This window comes from Amia ocellicauda, chromosome 1, assembly GCF_036373705.1.
Source record: "Amia ocellicauda isolate fAmiCal2 chromosome 1, fAmiCal2.hap1, whole genome shotgun sequence".
Taxonomy (NCBI): domain Eukaryota; kingdom Metazoa; phylum Chordata; class Actinopteri; order Amiiformes; family Amiidae; genus Amia; species Amia ocellicauda.
The window spans coordinates 30618835-30644324 of NC_089850.1; the positions used below are offsets into that span (position 1 = coordinate 30618835).

At 36.2% G+C, this 25490-nt stretch overlaps 1 protein-coding gene across 1 annotated transcript in view; it reads right to left on the reverse strand.

The window, feature by feature from the left end:
- cyb5r4 (cytochrome b5 reductase 4) overlaps window positions 1-25490 on the reverse strand; it is a 55384-nt gene that overhangs the window by 3821 nt on the left and 26073 nt on the right. The window contains exons 10-14 of the mRNA XM_066701709.1: window positions 22924-23046; window positions 22060-22200; window positions 21814-21957; window positions 18005-18155; window positions 10926-11012 (exon numbers count right to left, since the gene is read on the reverse strand). Of these exons, the coding sequence (XP_066557806.1) occupies window positions 10926-11012; window positions 18005-18155; window positions 21814-21957; window positions 22060-22200; window positions 22924-23046 (646 nt within the window). The remainder of the gene's footprint in view (window positions 1-10925; window positions 11013-18004; window positions 18156-21813; window positions 21958-22059; window positions 22201-22923; window positions 23047-25490) is intronic.

The window sequence follows — 25490 nt, forward strand, 5'->3', positions numbered from 1 at the left end:
AGTGAGAGACAGAATAACAACAAAAAAATCCAGAAAAATGCATTTCAAAAAAGTTATAAATTGATTTGCTTGTTAATGAGGGAAATAAGTATTTGACCCCTTCGACTTAGTACTTGGTGGCAAAACCCTTGTTGGTCAAGACTCAAAATGTTCCTGGAAGGCAGAACGTTGTAGTTGATCTCATACATCCACAACCCCTTACTGCATAGACTGCAGTAATCTTATTACAATATTTTATACTGTCATATTTCAAATACATAAAAATCACTTTATACTGTATGAATTATGGAAAAATGCACCCCGACAGCACGTTTTTCAGTGAACAGGAACCCAAATCAAGAGGATAGAAGAAATTAAATGTACTCTAATTACTTCCTACTGGAACTGATGTTGCATTACATTTCAAACAATATATTTAAAAGATAATACATAAATGTGACATTTCTCAAACACCCATGGGTACTCTGCTGTGATTTAACAAGGCTCTGGCTATGAAAATGAAGGACATTCCTGTTTCCAGTTTTTCTCTTCAAACTGACAGACCTTCAACACTCATTAGATATGATAAATGATGCCATGCTCAGGGGGTTGTCAGGTGAAATAAATGGTTAGTCAGCGTATCAAAACGATGCCTTTTCTAATGTATTTGACTGATGCTTCTTTCAAGGGTAATATTATACCATTGTGGTTTAAAAGCATAATGAAATTCACTGAAACCAAAATTGCTATGTTAATAAAAAAATACTTCCTGAATACAATATTAACCTGAAGGTTAAACTGAAGACAATGATTTATTTATTTATTAAATGATGCGTGGTGAAAGCAACCAGAAAGACATTCCAAGAACAGAATGAAAAAAGCGAGACCTTAATGCCAAACTATAACGAATCCAACTGCCAAGGACAGACAGCCCTGGGAAAATCAGAACTGGAGTAAGTCAAGAAAAAAGGCCGTATATTAGAATAATTCATTTTAACTTTGCTTAAGAATTATAAACCAGAGACACGTTTGATTCACTATCCTACAGAGATGCCTGAATGAGTGAATGCAATCATTTTGCAGATCAAGGGTTGAAGTTCAGGCTTGCAGAGCTGCTAGTCTTATCAAGTATTCAATAGGTACTACAATTTTTCATTCAGTCTTCTGGAAGTGACATTAGCCGAAGCTACTTTATCTGAGTAAACAGACTCGAATAATGGAAATTAGAAAGATTATAAGTTATATACCAAATTCTAAAATACATGCATTCATTTTATTTAAAGAAATCCTATGAGATGAAAACAGCAACTTTATTAATGCAGTTATTAATAACACAGAAGGAAACAGTAAAGCTCAGCTAAAAATTAGATAACATGATCTTCTCAAACATTTCTCTGCCTTTTTAATTTGACTAAAGCAAATCATGTTTGCTAGACTTGAAGGCTGTAGCATTTCTTCTAGCGGATACCATTTTAATGAATGGTTTTGCTCCTTTGTCAATTTCTCTTTTGGGTAACATACAATAAAATCCAGTGGTTAAATTGGCTTGTATATCAGTGACATGTTAATTTGTTCTTGGTTGAATTCTGTTAGCTCAAGGACAGGTTTTATGTTTTGAGATCAGTTTTAAAATTCAATATACTGTGACAGAAACGTATTATGTTATTAATATTTAATTCAGAAAACTAAAAAAATATATTCAGACAACCAGGCCCTTTGTGATCTAGTTAATCTCATCAGCATTTCAATAGCAATATAAAATATAATTTTGGCCTGAATAGAACTACAACCAGAACCAAGTACATTGTATTAATATTTATTAACAGTATATGTATTTATATAATCATATTTCTAATTATATTTAAAACCAAGGGGAACGTTTTTTTTTTACTGAAGTTAAGCTTGTAAGTTAGTTTATTTGGAAGGGAATCTGAATAAAGTATTTCGTAGGGTGGATTGAATTGAGAATTTAATTTGAGGTCAAGGTCATGAAAATGTTTAGATTTAGCTCAAAGAATATGGAGGCTATACTGGTGCTAGCAACTAGCAAACATGAAACCAAAGAAATTGTATGTAATCAATTTGTATATTTTATTTTGGTTACACAATATTATATGACTAATAATGATGCAGATTCTTAACATAAACACTATGTAACAGTGTAACCGACTGTAATATGCTAAAAAAAAAATTGATATATTATGTTTCACAAACATGTGTTGCAGTTGAACTTTTGTATATTCCTTTCACAAAACCCAGAATTCAAAAACACCACCATTCAAGCTAATGTACTTTAAGTGACTGATAGCTGATAGCCAAATCCCTCTCAAATAGTAAGGCAGTGAGACTATTATTAATACCATTTCAATTGTTTTACAGCCAACACCAGTTTGTGGCGTCTGTCGTAGCAGTTCTTGAATACAAATCAGACAATAGACTGTCTGAATAAACACAGACTCTACAGTGACCAGGACAACGTGAATGAGAACTAAAAGAGCTGCCAAAATATAGAATGCACTGTGTGAATACAAAATACATGATCAAACGCAGGAAATGGCTTTTATATGTGACAGTAGGGTGTGTATTAATAACCAAGGTCACTTAAGGGGAGTAGCAATCATGGTAGATCATTGAGAAATCCTGCTGCTCACCTCATTTTACTCATTTTAATGCTGAGGACCACACAATATACACCATTGATGGTGACTTGAGAAATTAAATGTATAATGTATTGTTCCAGCTAGAGTTAGACAAAGTGGAGAAGTAAAAGGTTTTGGAGAACTGGCGGACAAGTTTAACAATCTTAACAGTGAGTGAATTATTCAATTGGCTGACAAACATCAGTTCTGTGATATTTTGTTAGCTGAGTGGAGCTTGTTGACATACACGGTATACAAAAATGGATATCTGTGTAATCTGCAAAAATGATACATTCCACAGGTTCATTATGGAAAAACACCTCTGAAATCAGACAATGTGGGATACAGAGTTATTTTTACATGGCATTTCTATTTTTTTAATTAAATTTTTTTAAGTAGTATGGTTAATGTACATAGGCATAGGCCTATTCTGTACATTTAGAAAACATTCCTTCTCCAAGACATTTAGGAGCATTAAATTCTTACTTGAGAGTACGGTTGTCAAAAATACAGATACTTTGATACTACTGCAATACCAAATTTCAGAAACGGTTCTGAGCTATGCATTCAGTAATATCGAAGTATTGGAGCACTCTACTTGTATAATGAAAATTGTGTCATTGCATCTTTCACTTAACAGTTCACTTGTCCACGCAGTGACATCAAACACACTGCTCCGGCCCATTTGAAGATTGTGCGTCTTTATGAAAGGGATGCTAATGTATTTTGGTGTGGTATCGAATTGGTATTGAGTATTGTGAAACTGAACTGGTATCGTATCGAAGTTCAAAATTCTAGTACTGTGACAACCCTACTTGAGAGAAGTAAATCTCTCTACACACACACACATCTGTGGAAGTTAAAGAATGTAACTATAGTTCTGCTTAAAGTTTATTTTCATGTACAGTAGCTCATTTGTGCAAACACAAGTTGAACAATAGTTGAACCTTTACAAAGTTAGTATATATTCAGTACAAAATATTTTGCCAATCTTTTGCTTGTTTTTTCTTCTCACATACTGTCAGAACGTGGAGTTCAAAACTGAACAGATGTAAGAACACCTTCTCCAGTGCTCTTTCAACTGCAGAAAGCTGTTCAAGGTGCAGTCAGTCTCATCATCATTAAAGTCAAAGTTAATAGGGCCATGTACATGTGCAGTCTCGGTTTGATACCCAGAATTCATTGCGTACATAAACGTTAAATCCATAAAGATCTGTTGAGGTAAGACCTTATTTGCACCTTTTGTCCATAATAAAATGTCTATCGATAATTGTATTGTTTGTCATTTAAGTAGAGTGACGTGTTTACGATTTTGTAAACACATTTGTTCAAATAATTCAATATGCACTGGTTCAACTTCAGTGTGAGTAACTTGTACTTGATATACTTGAATAGTACTTGAATGCCATTTGCAAAAATGGGTAGCGCTTGAGTGTGTTTATCCTTGTTAAAGTCACTGAAGATCCTTCTTACTCCAATGTACAGTTTGCTGCCTGCAATGAAGTGTGTATTAAAGTACAAATTTAAGTAATTCAAATAGTATTCATGATATATTATTAAAAATATTATTTCAAAACATGTCCAAACGTTGTATTCTACCACATTTTTTGACAACTTCTAGTTTTATTTTATTTTAGTTCGCTGATTTCTTATTGTCTTCAAACTTTAACTTTGTGGTATTGTTAAAAACATACAACCAACAAAATCCTAGTTGAAGTTAGTTTTTGTTTATCAGAAGCTGAATTACAGTGCCATTGATTTAACCATTTTACCTCACTCGGGTATTGATTCACTAACATTTTGAATTGTATTTTAGAACTAACACCGTTATCCCCTGAAAGCAGTATTCAAACTCCCCTGCTAACACACAATTTGCCACAACGTCGTGGCATCGTAATGTGTTAGCTGGGTCCATGCATCTGGGCATTTCTTACTCTGGCAAATGTTTAAGACAAAACAATTAGATTAAGTCCTCCTTCAACATTAAGGAAAGGTAGTCAAACTAATATTGTAGCATGCTGGTGCTATTTTCTACTTGGGTTTGCCACTCAACAATAATAATGGGAGGGAGTCGGATTAAATGCAAGGGACTTTACTGAACACACACATAACTGGAGCAACACTGCTAAACATTATCCTACATGCAAAATCTCAAACTCCCCGGCGTGAACCCCTATGTATGTCCTTGTGTCCCACGACAGGTTCCCCCAATCACGGCGCCCCCCATGTTCCCGCATGGGGCTAACCCTTGAACCCGGAGCTACCATTTCCCACTAACAGTAAGCGCCCCGCTCCCAATACACACCTTACTTAAAATTGTAACAAGTGAGTGTGTTTATGTATGTATGTATGTAGTACAGTAGCTCTTGTCTGTTGGATCGGACCACACGGGCCAGCTTTCGCTCCCCACGTGCATCAGTGAGCCTTGGCCGTCCATGACCCTGTCGCCGGTTGACCGCTTTTCCTTCCTTGGACCACTTTTGATAGGTACTGACCACTGCAGACCGGGAACACCCCACAAGAGCTGCAGGTTTGGAGATGCTCTGACCCAGTCGTCTAGCCATCACAATTTAGCCCTTGTCAAAGTCGCTCAGATCCTTACGCTTGCCCATTTTTCCTGCTTCTAGCACATCAACTTTGAGGACAAAATGTTCACTTGCTGCCTAATATATCCCACCCACTGACAGGTGCCATGATAACGAGATTATCAGTGTTATTCACTTCACCTGTCAGTGGTCATAATGTTCTGGCTGATCGGTGTATATGTGTGTGTGTGTTTGGATTTGTTTAGTAAAAATAAGTAAATCATTCACAAACATGTCCTTTGTTTAACTTATCTACACCAGAAATCAAGATTCCCTGCATTGGTAAGTAGTATAAGTACCATTTTAAATATCTGAAAATAATGTGTTTGTATATTATTATTAAATACAGGCTTGGTAGAGACACATATATAAGAAAATAAAAAAGTTTACAAAGGAGAGGAGGCCATTTGGCCGATGCTGCTCGTTTGGTGTTGTGGAAGTAAAGTTAGAAATTCCCCTCACAAATGGTTTACTTCATGTATACTTAAGAAAGATAAGGTCAAGTCAACAGCCAGGCCAGAAGGTAGTTTGACCTGTTTGTTATTTTTGATGATCATCTTGGAGAAGATGACAAACAGTATGATTTGAGTGTCTGCTCCTTAATCTTTGTATTGACCCATGGACTCTGTCCTTTAATAATTCTGCTTAGCAAGCATAACATAGTAATGACTTATTAATAGTAACCAGATCTTTGTTTTCTGTGTATAAAAAGCTCTGATTTTTAACATGGAATCAGAGCAGCTTTGGGATCTTCTTGATTCACTGCTGTTCTCCACGTCACGTGTAATAAAGGCATTGCAACAAATGTTCCAACCTGATTGAAGACTGATTGTTCTTCCACAGTGTCCATTAATAACTAAGTGACTAATCAACATATACAGTGAGGGAAAAAAGTATTGGATCCCCTGCTGATTTTGTAAGTTTGCCCACTGACAAAGAAATGATCAGTCTATAATTTTAATGGTAGGTGTATTTTAACAGTGAGAGACAGAATAACAACAAAACAAATCCAGAAAAACGCATTTCAAAAAAGTTATGCATTGATTTGCATGTTAAGGAGAGAAATAAGTATTTGACCCCTTTGACTTAGTACTTGGTGGCAAAACACGTGTTGGCAATCACAGAGGTCAGACGTTTCTTGTAGTTGGCCACCAGGTTTGCACACATCTCAGGAGGGATTTTGTCCCACTCCTCTTTGCAGATCCTCTCCAAGTCATTAAGGTTTCGAGGCTGACATTTGGCAACTCAAACCTTCAGCTCCCTATCCAGATTTTCTATGGGATTAAGGTCTGGAGACTGGCTAGGCCACTCCAGGACCTTAATGTGCTTCTTCTTGAGCCACTCCTTTGTTGCCTTGGCTGTGTGTTTTGGGTTATTGTCATGCTGGAATACCCATCCACGACCAATTTTCAATGCCCTGGCTGAGGGAAGGAGGTTCTCACCCAAGATTTGATGGTACATGGCCCCGTCCATCGTCCCTTTGATGCGGTGCAGTTGTCCTGTCCCCTTAGCAGAAAAACACCCCCAAAGCATAATGTTTCCACCTCCATGTTTGACGGTGGGGATGGTGTTCTTGGGGTCATTCCTCCTCCTCCAAACACGGCGAGTTGATGCCAAAGAGCTCGATTTTGGTCTCATCTGATCACAACACTTTCACCCAGTTCTCCTCTGAATCATTCAGATGTTCATTGGCAAACTTCAGACGGGCCTGTACATGTGCTTTCTTGAGCAGGGGGACCTTGTGGGCGCTGCAGGATTTCAGTCCTTCACGGCGTAGTGTGTTACCAATTGTTTTCTTGGTGACTATAGTCACAGCTGCCTTGAGATCATTAACAAGATCCTCCTGTGTAGTTCTGGGCTGATTCCTCACCGTTCTCATGATCATTGAAACTCCACGAGGTGAGATCTTGCATGGAGCCCCAGACCGAGGGAGACTGACAGTTATTTTGTGTTTCTTCCATTTGCGAATAATCGCACCAACTGTTGTCACCTTCTCACCAAGCTGCTTGGTGATGGTCTTGTAGCCCATTCCAGCCTTGTGTAGGTCTACAATCTTGTCCCTGACATCCTTGGACAGTTCTTTGGTCTTGGCCATGGTGGAGAGTTTGGAATCTGATTGATTGATTGCTTCTGTGGACAGGTGTCTTTTATACAGGTAACGAGCTGAGATTAGGAGCATTCCCTTAAGAGAGTGCTCCTAATCTCAGCTCGTTACCTGTATAAAAGACACCTGGGAGCCAGAAATCTTGTTGATTGATAGGAGATCAAATACTTATTTCACTCATTAAAATGCAAATCAATGCGTTTTGTTATTCTGTCTCTCACTGTTAAAATACACCTACCATTAAAATGATAGACTGATCATTTCTTTGTCAGTGGGCAAACGTACAAAATCAGCAGGGGATCCAATACTTTTTTCCCTCACTGTAAATAAAGTCAGTATGTGTCCCTAAAATGTTAAATTATTGTTCTTGGAGATAAATGTATGCAGGATCATTAAGTGAAGTGATTTATGTACATGATTATTTCATATCCACAGCCACATGTACATTCGTAATGCAAAAACAATATTTGAGTGTCAATACAATAATTATAATGTTCTTGTTTTTGTTTTTTTCTTCTAGTGAGTTTGTTTACAAGTGGCAGTGTAAAGACTGTGGTATTTCTGTAACCTGCAAGGTCAAAATGACTTAAACACTATAGGCTGCAGCATGGACATTATGGACAAAGTCACCATATCAATGTTTGTATCAAGACTGCCAAGAAAAAAAAGCCAAGAAGAGCTGATGTTAATTACCTTCCAGCCTATACAGATGGAGAAACAAAAGAAACATGAGAAAACTAAAGAGTTGCACTCCTTGGAGAAGTGAGAAAACGGGACAATGACAAAGTAATACGTGAGAAAATGGTGAAGACATTTCCATATAGAAGGCAAGAAGTAGTTCACAAAAAGCCCATGGTTGTAGATTTCAAAAGCAGATGGCCAGCACTGTTTGAGGAGGGTCAGGTGAGGCAGTTTGTTTATATACCAAAACCATGTAACCTTTATTGAAATATTGAAAGGTGTATAATCTAAAATATTGTTTTTAATTTAATTTCCAAAAGTTAATGGGCTATAGACACTCTCTTGGATACTATGCATTAGCAATTAGTGTCCCATTCACACTGACATTTTGCTTGATTACTTCAAATGAATGTTAGTCAGACAAGGTAATTTTATATGTTCCCTCATACATTATTTTATTTCAGATTAATGCAGAGTTCACCACTGTCCCACTACAAAGTTCCTGGCACAACTAGATGAACATTCACCAAGGCTGATGACTGTGTTTAAGATGAAAGGAGGAGTTGCAGGTAGAAATATCAACACCATCTTGAAAGTTTTGGAACAGGTTTTTGTATTATTAGTAGTAGAAGTATTATTACAGATCTGGCTAGCTGGCCCTACAGCGGCAAAGCTAGTCATCTTGCTGGCTGGCCTTAGCACTTTGTCGGCAGCCTCCACATTCTCTTCCCTGGCTTTATTGGGTCCCCGCTTCTCCTTCCATTATTCGAATGGAACTTTCTATGGCACGGTTAGTTGTAGGCATTGATTAGATTTTTAGATCTGTTTAGATTTGGTAACTTTGAGGATGAAAATTTGAAGGAAGAACTTTGTATTGATTTTTCCTCAGTAAAAGTATTTAATCACAAACCAAGAAAATTATGTGTTCTATTTTCCCCCAACAGAGCAACAACATCAATACTAGGAGAGAAGTATTCATCAAAGCATTGTGTGAATACCTGCATGAAGACAGAGAATACCTGATTAAACAATAACTGTTCAGTACATATCACATATTTTCTTCACTGCACAGCCTTTTAAACAACTTTTGTGCCTATTTTGTATTTTTCCCTATTATCTGGCTTTATGTGTAATAATTTTAATGTCTAAAATTTGAACACCAGACAAATGCCACATTTCCAATGCCAAATTTTCTGTCTCATCCTTGCTATCTGTTACTTGGCAGGGAAAACAGACACACATAGAATAAAATCTCAGGTGGCATGTGGGTACATGAAGAAATTAAGGTTTTAGTAGCAACATCGAGTGATGGCAACATGAAAAATACATACACAAGACTGCCTTTTGCATTGATGAATACTGATACACAAATAATACTGTGATAGAATAATAAGGAAGTCATTGCTCTCTTTTTAATCCAGAAACATCAGGCATTGGAAGATATTGAGCGAACTGTCATGGGAATATCTGTGATCTGACAGGAAGGTGCAGCAGCATGTGAACCCCCAGAAGATGTGTGGCCAGTGCTTATGCTTTGTTAATGGGTTTGATATATGCACTTAACTTAACCTACCCAAAGGAGCTCAAGTACACTTTTGAAGTAATTCAAAAGTTGTTATTAGAATTACATGGGCACAAATTATGTCCAAAAGTGCAGGGACTAAAGAACAAAATGTATACCACTGAGTAAAATACAGCTCTGGAAAAAATGAAGAGACCACTGCAAAATGATCAGTTTCTCTGGTTTTACTATTTATAAGTATGTGTTGGGTAAAGTGAACATTTTTGCTTTATTCTATAAACTACTGACAACATTTCTCCCAAATTCCAAATAAAAATATGAATGGAATGGAATGGCTGCCATACATGTAGAGATACTGATTTAAGAAAACATTGCAGTGGTCTCTTAGTTTTTTCCAGAGCTGTAAGTGTGATCTTGTTGTTGAATCCCATTCTGAAGTCAGAATTTTGAGATACTGTTTTTTTCTTTTTTTCCTTCGCCTTTTGTGTTATAGATGGGCTTCCATATGTTCCAATATTTCAGTGAATGGTTTTTCTTCTTATCTGGTGCCAATACATTTCCAGAGATAACTGCTTATAACTCATACTTTACTGCACTGTACTGTCTCAGTTTCTTAATGTACACATTGTTACAGTGAAGTGTATCATTTTAACTTAAATGTTAAATCAATGAAAATGTAAGAAATACTTATTTAACTAAAACAATCTAATAAAAGTCAACAATTTAAGTATTGCTTACTTAAGTATAGTCAACTTGGTGTAGAAGTTGAGTTAAAATTAATAATTTGAATTAAGTTGTCCATAATTATAGTAATTAATTTAAACCAATTTATACAAAAGATTATCTAGATTGTTTAAGTTGCAGGTACTTAAATGAGCTAAGGTCCACAAACTGTACAAAATGAAGTACTAGCAACTCAAAATAATGGCAAGTTACAGATATTTAAAAAAATGATGTGTAACAACTTGAATTTGAATCCAACTAGACAATTTGTTCAGTACAGGAGGCTGTGAGATTCAGGCTGTGAGAAAGAGAGATTATCCTTACTCCTTAAGCGTTCCCAGGCTAAATGCGCTCACAAAAAAATGATAAAACATGATTCACAGTGATTTATTACAACCAAGTCCTCTTCCACAGTTGTTGTATATATCTGGCATGAGCATGACATTTTTTTAAAGTAATAAATACTTAATGTTTTATTTTTTTGTGTAAAAAAAAAAAAGTGTGAAAACATGCATTTTCTTTGATTAATCAACTTTAAATTCAATTTCTACTAGGGACTGAGCACATTTGGAAACTAATGTACATGGTATCCACCCACAGTGGATATGATTTAATACAATGGTTTTGCATGTGTACATCCTGCAATTTAGTCAGCATTAGTCAACTGTTCAGAGTAATGTGGCAAGTATTACCTTTTGTCTTCCACTGCTAGGTGTTGCAGATGATCCATCCAAAGGATATCCTTTTCTTTTCGGTTGAAAAAGAGTAACTTTGCCTTTCTGAAAAAAACAACAACAAAAAAAAAAACACTGGTCAAGAAAAGTGCCTCAGTCCTCACTAGACCATTAGGTCCCTGTCCAATTACTCAGTTGCCAGGCAATCTCATGAGCACAAAGCAACTATGGGTAATTAACAGTGAAGGTATGAGGATAAGGTCATCAAACAGCAACCAACCATCACCTTTATGACATTACACAAGAGAAAGTGCCTCAAATTATGATATTTGAGAGATGAACAAAAATGTCAGCAATTATTGTATGCTGTGTGCTTCACCTGGATACAAAAGGGAATGTTATTCTCCAAATACTGTGCGTGTCAGGTGCTGTGGTGACCTTAAAATGAGATCCTGAGAAAATTCTGTGTAACACATCAAATGAATAAAAACAATAACCAGTAGAATTATAAGTTCCATTTGGTTGAACTGCTGTTACTCTATACTAAAACAGATGTTTATTTACTACTTCTTCACTTTTTATTTGTTTTCTCTTATTGTGAATATGTACCCATTTAGTTCTCAAGCTTCAAGGAATGTTTAAAGTGCAATGTACAGTGGCGAGCTACCTCTAGTCTCTCACACCTGAATGTAGGTGGGGCCCCTTGCTGGTTAGCATCTCCTGCAGCGACTCATATCTTTAACCAAGAACCTTAATGCCAGATGCTTTCCAAAGTGAGAGACCAAAGCTTTCAGTTAAAATTATTGAGTTTTTCAGTTTGGCCTTGTAAATAAGAACATTTAGAATTTAACACTCTAACCATCCTTTTCAGGAAGATTTCCTGAAGAAATTATTTCTGCCCTGAAAGGAAGTGATGGAGCATGAATAAGTTGTAACACAGACAAAAGAAAATGTCAAGGATACCCCAGCCTTCTCACCTGAGCTCCACTACATTGAATCTACATTCAATTTGTCAGGGAACCAACCAGAAAGAGTGCATGCATTGATTTGATCTTTTCAAGTGACCAAGATAGTCAGAGGGACACTAGTTAGAAAACCAATGGCAAACTGTGATCACAATATGGTTAGCTTTGAGGCATATTTCATAAAACAAGGACCAAGTCTAAAACAATGGTCTACAATTTTAGAAAAGCAAACCTTGAAGGCATGAGGCAGCACTTAGAAGAGTTAGACTAGATACAGATTCAGTTGAAAATTGATGGTTACTTTTAAGTAAGGGGTCAGGAGAAATTTTTACCAAAATTAGCAAATTAAGGACCAAAAAACATTGGCCAAAATGGTTAAATAGAAGTATGCAAAAAAATATAAAGTGAAAGAAAATGTTTTATAGTGCATACTATATTCCAAATGACACTTAGAACAGGGGATGTGCCAACTGACTGGAAGACGGCAAATGTCATACCAATCCACAAGAAAGGGGACAAAACTGAACCTGGAAATTACAGACCAATCAGTCTCACCTGCATCATGTGTAAAATGTTGGAAAAAATTATTAGACAGAAAATAGACGAGAATCTTAATGAAAACCATATTCTTGGAGATAGTCAACATGGGTTTAGATGAGATGGATCATGTTTTACTAATTTATTAGATTAGCAACAGGAGTTGCCTCTAACTGGAGTGAGGTTGTTAGTGGAGTTCCACAGGGATCAGTACGAGGGCCTTTGCTTTTTCTAATCTATATTAATGATCTGGACTCTGCGATAGTTAGCAAACTTGTCAAATTTACAGATTATAATAAAATTGGTTGCTCACCAGATACAATCTTGGCAGCACAGGTTATTCAAAGGGACTTCGATAGGGCAGTAATGTTCAGACTGTACAATGCACTAGTTAGAGCTCATCTGGATACTGTGGACAGTTCTGGGCTCCACACTTCAAGAAAGATATCGCTGCTCTAGAGGCAGTTCAGAGGAGAGCAACCAGACGTATTCCAGGTCTGAAGGGAATGTCCTACTGAGAGATTGAGGGAACTGAACCTTTTCACCCTGGAACAGAGGAGACTACGTGGGGACTTGATCCGAATCTTCAAAATCATGAAAGGCATCGACCACATCAAACCAGAGGAGCTTTTCCAGATCAGCAGGGAGACACGGACCCAGGGACACAAATGGAAACTGTTCTTCAAAGCTTTCAAGACAGAAAACAGGAGACACTTCTTCACACAGAGAGTAGGAACAAACTCCCCAGTGATGTGGTTGAAGCGACAATTTGTGAATATTTTAAAATAGACTGGATAGGATCCTTGGATCACTTCGTTATTAATGGACACCAAACAAGCATGGGTCGAATGGTCTCTTCTCGTTTGTAAACTTTCTTAAATTGAAAAATAATACTCCACACAGCTTGTCAAATGTTACATAGCTAGTGAAGGGATCTTTTGTTAACGTTTACCACAATAAATCTACACTGTAATAGGTCTAGATTTTACCATGGTTATTCCATGGATGTATTTAGCTTTGCCATGGTTGTCTATGGATTACATTATGGTTTACTGTAACCTTGCATGCTTTAAGACAGTTTCCCTAAATGTTTCTGTGGTTTTACACTATGTTAGTACACTATGGTAAGTAAATCTGTGTATATTTTGCGAAGATAACATTGGTGGAATGTCTCTGAATGATATTTAAGTAGAAAATGTATTTCCCCAGTTTAATATGGGAAGGATAACACAGATTTGTCCATAATGTTAGTTAGTAATTGAATAATTTAGATAATTAAAGTAAAGCAATGGCATACTCAATAGGTGGCTTAATGAGGAGATGTACTGGCCTGGAGGTCTGAAAGTTGGTAAAAGAACAGTGCCACATCCAACTGACACTGGTAGCTTCTGATACACCGATCTTCACTATTCCAATTAGGTTTTAGAAATTTAACAAATTTTGGATTATTAAGTATCTCATGTCATACATTTAAATATGAGCCTAAAAAGCATCTTGTTGCTTGAAACCTCAATAGATTTGATTTTGTTATCACAGCAGAAACAAATTACTCAAATAATACTGTGTAGTGCTGGCTGATTCCTATATCTGCATTTAGAATCACTAACTGATAAATTAAGCATTGGGGGACTTGTTTTGGCAGTATAGAAATAGACTACACAGATTTACATTATTGTAACACAGATATGCACCAGGACAGATGGTACTGAAGAATGCCCTTCTCTGGCCACATTCGTGGTGACATTGTGACACCAGCCAGCATGATAGGAGTCCTGATGATCTGGGTGCCAAAGATATAGTTTACCAAAGCAATAAGCCAAGGTGGTTTATTTCTTCCAAAGTTTGAGGTTCTCGTAGGTTCAGGATATCTGAATTGACAGGTGAGGATTTCACAGTGGAATTTCCTCTTTGCCCACAGGTGCTCTCACCTTCCCTGCTAAGAAGTTGGTCCTAAGCCAGATGAATTTGACAGGGCTGAGAGATCCCCTGCCAGTGAGAAGGACAGCTGTAAAGCATCTGTAAGGACACTCAGTCTAGCAACGGAGAAAACTGCTTTGGAAAATAAAGAGAATAGTTTACACTTTACAGCCCAGGCACAAGCATCACAGTGATTTAAATAATGCCTGGGGCACAATTTACATTATGGAGGCATCATTGTCAAGATTGTTTGTGTTGTTTCCTCTTTTCAGTAGCAGTTAATACAATATTGCTGTGCCCTGAACACAGATTTAAATGCTTCATGCATCCAGATCATACAGATCACCCATATTATGATATACCTATCTTTGTCACCTGATCAAATTCCTAGGAGTTCCTTCCAAGAATAATGTTTTTACAGAGTATTCCGTGCTGAGCCTGATAGACTATGTTCCCTAATACACAGGACTGCAGTCTCTGCAGGCAAGAAACCAAAAGCAAATAAATAAACTGATCACATTATCACACAAACATACTATAATCCACCAAACTCCCAGGAGAAGATACCCAGCTGGAGCTGTAATCAAAAGTGAGGACAATGATCATGCTACACAGCATGCCTGGTAATTGGATTGAATGTCAGAACCTAATACACTTAGGTAAAAACAAGGGAGGTGCACGGTACGCTTGACCTGGTCATGTTTTCCAAGTATTTATTAGAGGTGGAACTGGGTTTCTTTGGTATTTTTCTTCTGCAGCATTACACAAGTAATTTTAACCATTCCTGAATGGTACATTAAAATCTTTTTTTTTGTAAACTACAAAAATAAATCAACAACAACAACAACAATAAATCAGGATATATTTTCTTTAAACCCATAAGTAATCTCCTTACTGTTACATTAAAATACAGAAACAATCGAAAACTCGAGAAAAACATAACAAAAACTGTATACTATGAATTTACCATGACGTTGAAATGAAAACCACCTACACATACTACACAATGAGAAAATGTTCATGGATTCGAGAAAAAAAAAAACTTATCAGTAATCAAAATTGTAATTTTTTGAATGATGCTTTACAGACTTAAAAGTCTTATATAGTGACATGACAGAATAAAAAAGTATACTCTTCCCTACCTCCTAAATACAGGAGGATAATCCACAAAATCTGTCTGCCTACCAGTGAGCTTTATAGCTGGACAAACTGCATCTTTATATTCAGTTATTTTAAGATCTGGAAGGCAGTTTAAATAAAAATAACTGGTCTTAAAAATTCTACTGTTTTCAATTAAAAAGTCAGGGTGACCAGTTTTTTTTTCTGCTCTGAAAATGAATGTCCTGTAATGCTGTATTAATGGCAAGTTAGGTATTTGATGTTGTCATCTTGCTCTTGGCTGTTGAGCAACAGTCCAGCCTAGGGAATCCAATCCCGGGATTTCGGACAATTTTCTAGTCCCGAAATTCCGTGACTGAATGTGTGAAATACCCGGGATCACGGGACTGTGGTTAATGAATAAATCGACGGCGCAGTACATAGGCTCGTCATCTGTTCAGCCCGAGTGCAGCCGAGCAGCGCTGTGAGCTCCGCGGACGGCAGATCAAAGCGCAGCTGACGTTCCTGAGCTGCGTCAGGGCCGGCCCGTGGCATGGGCGGAATAGCCAAATGCTAGGGGTGCCGTCCATCCATAGGGGCGCCCAAATGAGTGAAGATTTTTTTTTTTTTTTTACTTTTACTGTTTTACTAACAGTATTTTAATACTATTAATTCGAAATATTACCAAAAAGCGAAAGCCCCCCACAACAACAAAACTACATATCTTATGAGGCCATATTTCCTGTGTTGCCTGCAGCGTCACCCCCATTCTGTACACAATATACGCAATGGTCTAAAAGAGGCAATTGACTGTAGCTTTCTTCGTTCTTTTTATATTAATTGCTGTATTAAGAAACAGATAATAAACAAAACCTAAAAACCACAGGCCTAACGTACAAAATGTTTAACTGCTCAGTGTATGTTTTAGTGTAGTAGTAGTAATCTAGTGCTTGTGGCTGTTTTGTGCGCAAATGTGCATTTGTCTAAATTCATGTCTTAACTATGTTTTCTCGATTGTAACATAAAAAGCATGGCTTATTGTAGTACATAATGGCTTATATATATATATATATATATATATATATATATATATATATATATATATATATATATATATATATATATATATAGCCTACATTATAGTTCGTCTAATAATGCGTTTGTCTCATCTCCGAGACTCTAGGCTACTTAGCAGTATAACAATCTGTTTAACATTCAATGCGATCCACAACGTGATACATAAATAAAAACGCTAACATATTTAAGAAAACAATAGGCTATTAGTTTTGTTGTTTTTGTTGATTCTATTGGTTGCATTATAATTATTACTACATTGAAAATCAGCCAGCTAATACACAACGTTGCCACAACATTGCAGCAATGTAATAATGTGTGTGTTAGCTGGGAAGCTCTTTAATTCCAGGATCCCGGGATTTTAAAAACAACAATCCCTAGTCCCTAGTGCAGCCCTGCATGAAAGTTTATATATTTGGAGTAATGTGCTTTGTTCCTCTCATTTGAATGTATATTAGCCACTTTCCTTCTGTTTTTTCAAATCATATTTTGCTGTGAGTTTCCCAAAAAATGCAACTAAACAACATCCAATATTTTAAAGACACTGTGCTAGCAGTCAAGAGTTGCATCTCTGATGACCAGGGGCATTTCTAGACTTCAAGTTTTAGGGGGGCTTCAAAACGGTGTCAAGGTTCAGGGTGGGGGGGGTGCTGAATTTTTGCGGAGTTACTTCTTCATTCTTGGATTCTTGTTGTATTATTTTTAGGGGGGGACTCAGAGAAAATACAGGGGGCTGAAGCCCCTCTAAATTGGGTCTAGCGACGCCCCTGCTGATGAGTGCAACACTTTCACAAGGTTACCTTTCTTGATGTTTTACCCAATTACATTTTCAGATTGTAAAACCAATAGTTTTGAAATATTGTATAGATGTTCATTCCCTAGCTTGTGATTTTATACAGAACATGTACTTGAATGTTTCACAGAAATTATTTGTATACTTTAATGTGAAACATTTGCTTGGCAGTAATGTTTGACGGTCTCTATTTGTTAACTTCAATATTTGATGAGAAAGCAGAATTGCAATGCTGAGGTGCCAACACGTTAAAATTGGTTAAGTAAGTGCTCTACGGTTTCAAAATGTACTATTTTTACTTCCCCTTAATTAACCTAATGCTGTTCAGACTGAATTCTTTTTTTTCCTAAACGTATTCCTTTTCTAAAAGGTTGAAAGACAAATACTGGTTTGAAATTAACCTACAATTTTCAAAATACTACAAATTGAGCATATAATCAGCTTCTCTGGAGTATGTCTGCATGAATAAAGACTATATTTTTGAAATCCTTTCCTACAGCTTAGGAGTTGCAGATGTAAAGGAGGTGGCCAATTCATCACACCAAATTTAAACAACTTTTGTTTGGTTGAGGAATGCTTCTTGATAGAGTTATGTTGGTGAGTCTAGTATTCTCACTTCTCACAGGTTTTGACGCTTCACTTGTAGGGATTTTAAAAATATATTCTATTTGAGGGTATACATTAGTCAATTCACTTAGTTCCTCAAAACTTACCGGAGCAAAGCCAGGTCCTGTAATGCATGTCGTAAGAGTTTTGCCATGGGAGTGAAGCCTGTGCCGGCAGCTATACAATAGAGGTTTGTTATGTCATGTAGGTGGCTGGTGCTGAACTGGCCTTCTGGGCTACTGAGGCACAGAGAATCCCCTATAAACACACAGTAAAGAAGAGAAGAAATTAATTATTATGTAACAGGAAAGTAAATGAACACGGACAATAAATACTTCATAAGCTTTACTATGCACACCATCTCTGGTAGGTAACATGAACATACCTATGCCTACACAGAGCTCCAGACTAATATTAAACAATACCTTTTGTTAGAATACAAAATACACAGTTTTAAAGAAAGAAAAACATGAAGTTTGACATGAATGAAGTCCCTGGCTAACTTGTCTAGGCTTTCTGTAGGTGTTTTAGATTTTCTCTAGGTCACATATCTTGAGATTGTATTTGCAAACAGATTTAGAAAATGGCTGATGAGTAATTATTTCTCTTACTTTTGAAGAACTATTTTTTTCTGTCAAAGCACAACAAGGAACAGTGGTTTCTGAATGTATATTGTATGGATATTTTTTGTCTTCTACTTACTTCATAATGTTTTTTTCTTCATATAAAAATCCTCAAAGTTGATTAATTTTGCAAAGTTCCATGTATCCTGACTGATTAAAATAGAAATACCAACTTCTGTAAAACTGCTTGGGTTCAGTATATCAGCTTTTGTCGACGCAGAAGCGGATTCTAATCTGACATATAAGCAATGGCCTAAACGTTTAAAATTCATAATTACCAAAAACATAATTTTGTCTATAGATCCCATTGAAGCCCATTTTTTGGATGTGATTTGGAGACACACAACACATGTCATTCAATAATTGCATATAAGCATCCATGGAACACATTTAATTTTTTCATTAAGATATGCAAATATTAAACATCTGTTACAACATTTATATTATAGAAGTCTGTGTTTGTAAATCTTTCAGGCTATGCAAGTGAACCGAAGCTCTCCATCAGCCCTTGGCAATAAGATGTGTGAAGTCCTGATTAAAGTCACACGGCATCAATGATTTCATTAACAGAGGACAAGGAATAAGCTTTTACGTGGGCATGAGCATCAGTAAATTAACCTAGGTTTATTTTCGGTCTTTTAACAAGTCATGTTCATGGCTGTAATAAATGTTACAGCAGCTTGAGCTGTTCACAAAGATTGCTAATGATATTAAATACAAATCCTCCACTTACACGGGCAAAAATATACATACACCAAGGAAAACATGAATGCCTTAAATATCCCTTACCCCCCAACATAACAATCAAACATCAGAGAGTTTTAGATGAGTAATTAGGTAATTAATCTAAACACTACTAGATGAAAAATAATAATAATAATTACAAAAAAATGTATGTGGTTTGATTATGTAGTTTTATACTGTAGAATGCTTACTTGCTCTAGGGATATGCGAGTCCAGTAACCTGAGTCTCTAAAATTGAACTTTTTCAACTGTGTAACCAGGTGTGTGGCAAACTTTCTAAAAAATAATGACCTCTGTGGATATTTACATAAAGAAAAATACTTAATGAAGTAAGAAGACAAAAAAAACCCCATAGAATATCAATTCAGAAACAATTGCATAGTAGCCATAAAATAATAATAATAGGATAAGTTACATTGTAGGTATGTTCCTTGTGCTCTTACATAAAAAAGACATTCAGTAATGCAGACAATTGGCAATTTTAAAGCAAAGCCATTCTCTAAAAGTAAGGGAAATAATTACTCATCAGCCATGTTCTAAATCTGCTTGACCTCGTGCAACTAAAATCAAGGCTTGTGACTCCCAAGTTTAATATCATTGTCTCTAACAATATCAAAGTGATTCTTTACTCAAATAAATACAACTAAATTAAAAACAATAAAAACATTTGATGCAGTCTGATTATATAGTTTTATACTCTGGAATGTCACTGACTATTTGCTCTGGAGAAATGCGAGTTCAGTAACCTGTGTCTCTCTTATGTGTAATCATGGTATTTGTTTAACTTCTTGAATCTGTGCTAATCTATAGAATAATCAAGTGATAGAATGAGTCATTTGAGGTCGATTAAGACCTTGAGTATACTATTTTACTATTGGATGTCATGAAATTCATCAACCTGTGTGAAGGTTTTGAAACTATAGATGAGATAGTAAATCCTTATAATATAAGTGTATATAGAAAGTATAAACATTTTATCATTAATGCACTCCCTCTCCCTCTTCCTTGACCTTCATCCAACTGAAATGCTATTATTACATTCAGACATGCTCAAATTTGTTGGTGCCCTTACAGTTAATTGAAATAATGCTTCATTCCAACTGAAAAGTGATAAATTAAAAGCTATTGCATCATGTATACTTGCATGCCTTTGGTATGTCATAGAATAAAGCAAAGAAGCTGTGAAAAGAGATTAATTATTGCTCATTCTACAAATATATTCTAAAATGGCCTGGACACATTTGTTGGTAGCCCTTAGAAAAGATAATGAATAATTGGCTTATTGTGATATTCCAAACTAATCAGTTTCTTTAATTAGTATCACATATGTCTTCAATCCTGTAATCAGTCATTCAGTCTATTTAAATGGAGGAAAGTAGTCACTGTGCCGTTTGGTATCATTGTGTGCACCACACTGAACATGGATCAGAAAATGCGAAAATGCATATTGACAAGCCACAATCCTTCTGGGAGTCAAAACCAGAGCTTTTTGGCAAGTCACATCAGCTCTATGTTCGCAGATGAAAAAATGAAGCTTTCAAAGAAAAGAACACCATACCTACAGTGAAACATGGTTGAGGCTCGGCTATGTTTTGGGGCTGCTTTGCTGCGCCTGGCACAGGGTGCCTTGAATCTGTGCAGGGCAAAATGAAATCTCAAGACTATCAAGGCATTCTGGAGCAAAACGTACTGCCCAGTGTCAGAAAGCTCTGTCTCAGTCGCAGGTCATAGGTCCTCCAACAGGATAATGACCCAAAACCCACAGCTAAAAGCACCCAAGAATGGATAAGAACAGAAGTGGCCTTCTATGTGTCCTGATCTGAATCCTATCGAACATCTATGGAAAGAGCTGAAACTTGCAGTCTGGATAAGGCACCCATCAAACCTGAGACAGCTAGAGCAGAAGTGCAGAGTGCAGAAGTCTCATTGAGAGCTACAGTAAACGTCTGATTGCAGTGATTGCCTCTAAAGGTTGTGCAACAAAATATTAAGTTGAGGGTCTCATCATTTTTGTCTATGCCATTTTCAATTGTTTTATTATTTACAATATTATGTTGAAAAACAAAATCTAAATCAAAGTCTGATTTCTATTAATATGGAATAAACAATGTTGGTGCCAATTACTTTTGTCAGTTTCAAGTTATTTCAGAGGAAACGTGCATTCTTCGGTTTTTGTGGAGGGTTACCAACAAATTTGAGCACATCTGTACATTCTCTATAGTCTTCTTTACTTATTGAACTCCAGTTACGTTACACAGACAAATACTGAATGGCAATTAAATAGATAACCAAATTCTATCAGGGAAGCTGTTTCATATAAGAGCATGCAAGACCCTTATGGTGTTTCTTTCAAGCTCCTAAGCTGGTACTCTTTCAGTATTCATACAAGCCCTCCAAAGAGAAATATCAGCCAATATCTCCCATTCCTGTCCTTGTAAAAAGCTGAAAAAAGCACCTTGGGCAAGGATAAAACCTACTGGCCTGTTTACACTTATAATACAGGTCAGACAACAGCATTAGATACAAAAAGGTACAGAAAAAGTGCCTACCAATCTGAAGGGTTTCCATGTTTGAGGTAAATGCTCCTTTAGGGTAGATTTTAATCATTAGGAAGATATCTTTGCTGTTACCATCTTGGTGATCTGGAAGGAGCGTCCTGAAAACTGGGGTGTATGGCTTTATGATTTCACGATCTGCAAAGTGAATAAGAAAATGTTTCTACAGCTATGAAGTACATTGAAATAAATCACTTAAAAACACCATTCATTTATAATAGTAAAGCATTTTTTTTTTACCTTTAATTAGACTTTTGAGGTAAACATGTTTCCCAGTAGGCACCTGAAAGCTAGTTCCATGTGGCAGTCGTAAGGTGAAAAGTTTGGTGTCGTGCGTTACTTGGCATTTGGAAACCAGTGTACACTTTCTGAAGAAGATCCCTGCATCAAGCGAGAAGAAAGGAATTAAAGGGAACAACGGTGATGGAAGCAAATCAAAATCATTTTGGCACAATCTTCCACTACAGCTATAGAGGATAAATTAAATTGAGGTCTCATACAGGCATTGTATGTAGTTATATTTCAGTTGTGTATTCAGAACAATATGCGTACATAACATGGTGCCTGTACATGAATAAACAATACATAATAATTTGTTCACTTCAGAATGAAAACAGGAATAACCATGACCAGATCACAACTTAATTACTTAATGAGGCATAACAGGTATTGAAATTGCATAACTATGATCGGAGACATGATTAGGACAGGAAAGACAATCCACAGATGGCCACAGAGGAAAACAAAATGTGTGTGAGACAAGAGTATCATCTCTTCGGTTACTGTGGTATAAACAGAAACCATCTGAAAAGTGTCTGTATATAGCCCAACACAATGTTCAAATACTGGTTGAAGTACTAGTCACGACTAAAAACAAACCAAACACTTACGATTCAGATCTGTGGGGAATATGTGAGATATGCTCTAACAAAAAATAATTGGAATATTGTTTTTTTTCTGACAGCTTATCTAATACATGTCAATGTACAAAAAATCCTTGAAATTACAGATTCAGTACTCCCTCCATCATGTATAAACAGATTTGCCTGGAAGATATTTAGATTTTAATTAATTGAGGCTGCTGCAGTTCTGTGATACACTTACCACGATCTGTACACTTTAACAGGGAATTGTGGGAGTCCAAGGGTACACCCAATTCCTTCCACTTATTATTTGACATCTTTATCATGCTTGCTTCGACCTTTCCAACTGCACTTGATGTTTGTACTGCAAATTAAGAAAAATGAAATTTAAATAAAACAAATGTTAATGGAAATGTGCTATATATGCATTTATTATAGACACTTCTTGAGCAACAGAATCTGTAGACTACACTTAAAAATAAGCCTGACATAGAACAATGCAAAAGGTTTACAGTATTGTGGCAATAAAGGAAATAGTTAGCTAAAAATGATTCGAGTTTTTACAGATCATACAACAGTCAATACACAAACCAGCACTGCTGTACTGGAAGTCACTTGGGTTTCTGTTATCCAGTTATCTGAAGGGTCTAACTTGAGAAGATACTCCGCTTTAGCTCAACATTTGTAATTACAGAGGAAGGTATGTGCCAATGCCAAGACAAAGAGGGCATCGAAGAGAATGGGTAACATAACCACTGGGTACAGTTGTGTTACTGTACACCCGCCACCCCCCCAAGAAGACCCTCCTAAAGCAATCTGATCATATAATGATATACCTCTATTTAGCCATTTGGTAATTACTGTAGTCAACACAGTAACAACAAAGTGATCTGTGACAAAGCCCGCCACCAAAACAAATAGCCGGTCTTGCTGGCTATGAACTATATTCAGTAAAAGGTAATTAGAAGAGCAAAAACTAAATGGGAACTTCAAGTTTGTCTAAGAATATATCACAACCTCTCATGTCTTACTCAAACAAATGTACTGGTTAGCACTGCATATTTGTGTGGCAGTTCCTAAGAGATGCAGCCCAGGCATATTAAAACAACAACAAAAGAAGCTTTTACCCAGAGAGAAAATATATGCAAAACAAAACTGGCACATACACTGCAGTATCTGCTAAACCTTCCCTTGAACATCAAGCAGAGCCTCCAGACAGACACAACATATGAAGATATTAGATGATTCCACTGTGAAGACCTGTTTTAATTTGACAGTATGGTTTACACAAGAGGTAAAATCAGCTTTTAAAACAGCCTAGTTCCTTGAGTTTTACAAGAAACTTATTTTTTTTTAAATATATTTTGAATCAACATACGCTACTGTGGAATTTAACTGGCACACAGCTCATTACTATGCATAAGAAAGGGAATGTTTCACGAATATTGACAATACTTAATCTGTGTACAAGTGCCATCCTATTAATAATGTGAATTACTAAAATAATAAAGCAGCTATTCGGTTTATTACAGATCATGTTTACACATTCTTATTTTATAAATATGGCTTGATTTTCCTCCTCTAGATTAATTAAATGTTAATGGCGATTGTTTACTGCGATTTTACAATATATTCAGTGTCCCCTCTTATATTGTATGAGAAGAGATACAAAAAATGTGTGTGTGAATCCTAAAAATCTTAAATTGAAAACAAAATGTGAACACATTTAAAAATGCACCTGATTCTGGAATTTGGACAATTTATGTGTCAATAGGGCTGGGTCAGCACTGATCTCCCTATTCGATTAGATTCCTATTTGATTTGACCCTCTAATTTATATAACATATAAAGATAAATGTTTAACATTGATGACCAGGCCCAAAATATTACATTGAATTGGTTTTCTATTTAACAAATATAAATAACTAAAATATGTTTTGTTTTTACAAAAAATAATAAAAATAAAAAAGTACCTCATTTATAACCTACCATGAAATAATGGTAAATTAACCAAAGCTCTGAGTTGTGTGTCTTTCAAAATAGTGCAAGTCATTAAAAAAACTGCACTTCAATAATAATACAAAAAGTGAACTACACACACACACACTTTACATTTAGCAACCTGATGTATTATGACTCAAAAGCATTTTTTAAATTTAATTACAGTTTAGTAACAGTGCAAAGCTAAGTTTAGTGCGTGGGGGTGTGTGTGGGGATATCATGGATTGAAGAGCTGTATTGTCGCGGATGAGGTTTAGCCGAGGCAAAAGAGAGCAGGGGGGCAGAGCATGTGCGCTTGTGCTTTAAATTTTCTTTTTGTTGTTGATTTTTTTTTCTTTTTTTCTTATTCTTCATGCATATCTCTGGCCAAGCGGCACTGTTTTTCATTCACTGAGAAAACGCATATATTTATAAGAATTACCTCGGGATTTTAAGAATCGATATCAGTTCGTCCAAACCAGAATTGCAATAAATCCGAAAATAATCTTTTTACCCAGCCCTATGTGTCAAACAAAGTAAGTGTAACATGCACTGACCTTTTGTATTGAATTGATGCCCACTGCAGTAAGTCCTCAAAAAGAAGCTTATTAGAGGACTTTACATGCGATTGTTTATGCAGACTATAGCTCTGCCAAGGGGATTTTGTGTGCGCCCTGATGAGTCACACAAACAAAAAAGTGTTTGAATACAGATTTTAACAATACAAAACAATTTGAGATGAGAAATACGATATAAATAAAGGCTTCTGCTATGCCTAAGCTGCCAGGACAGTTGTGCAATTTGGACCAAATTGAATTTAAAGAGGGT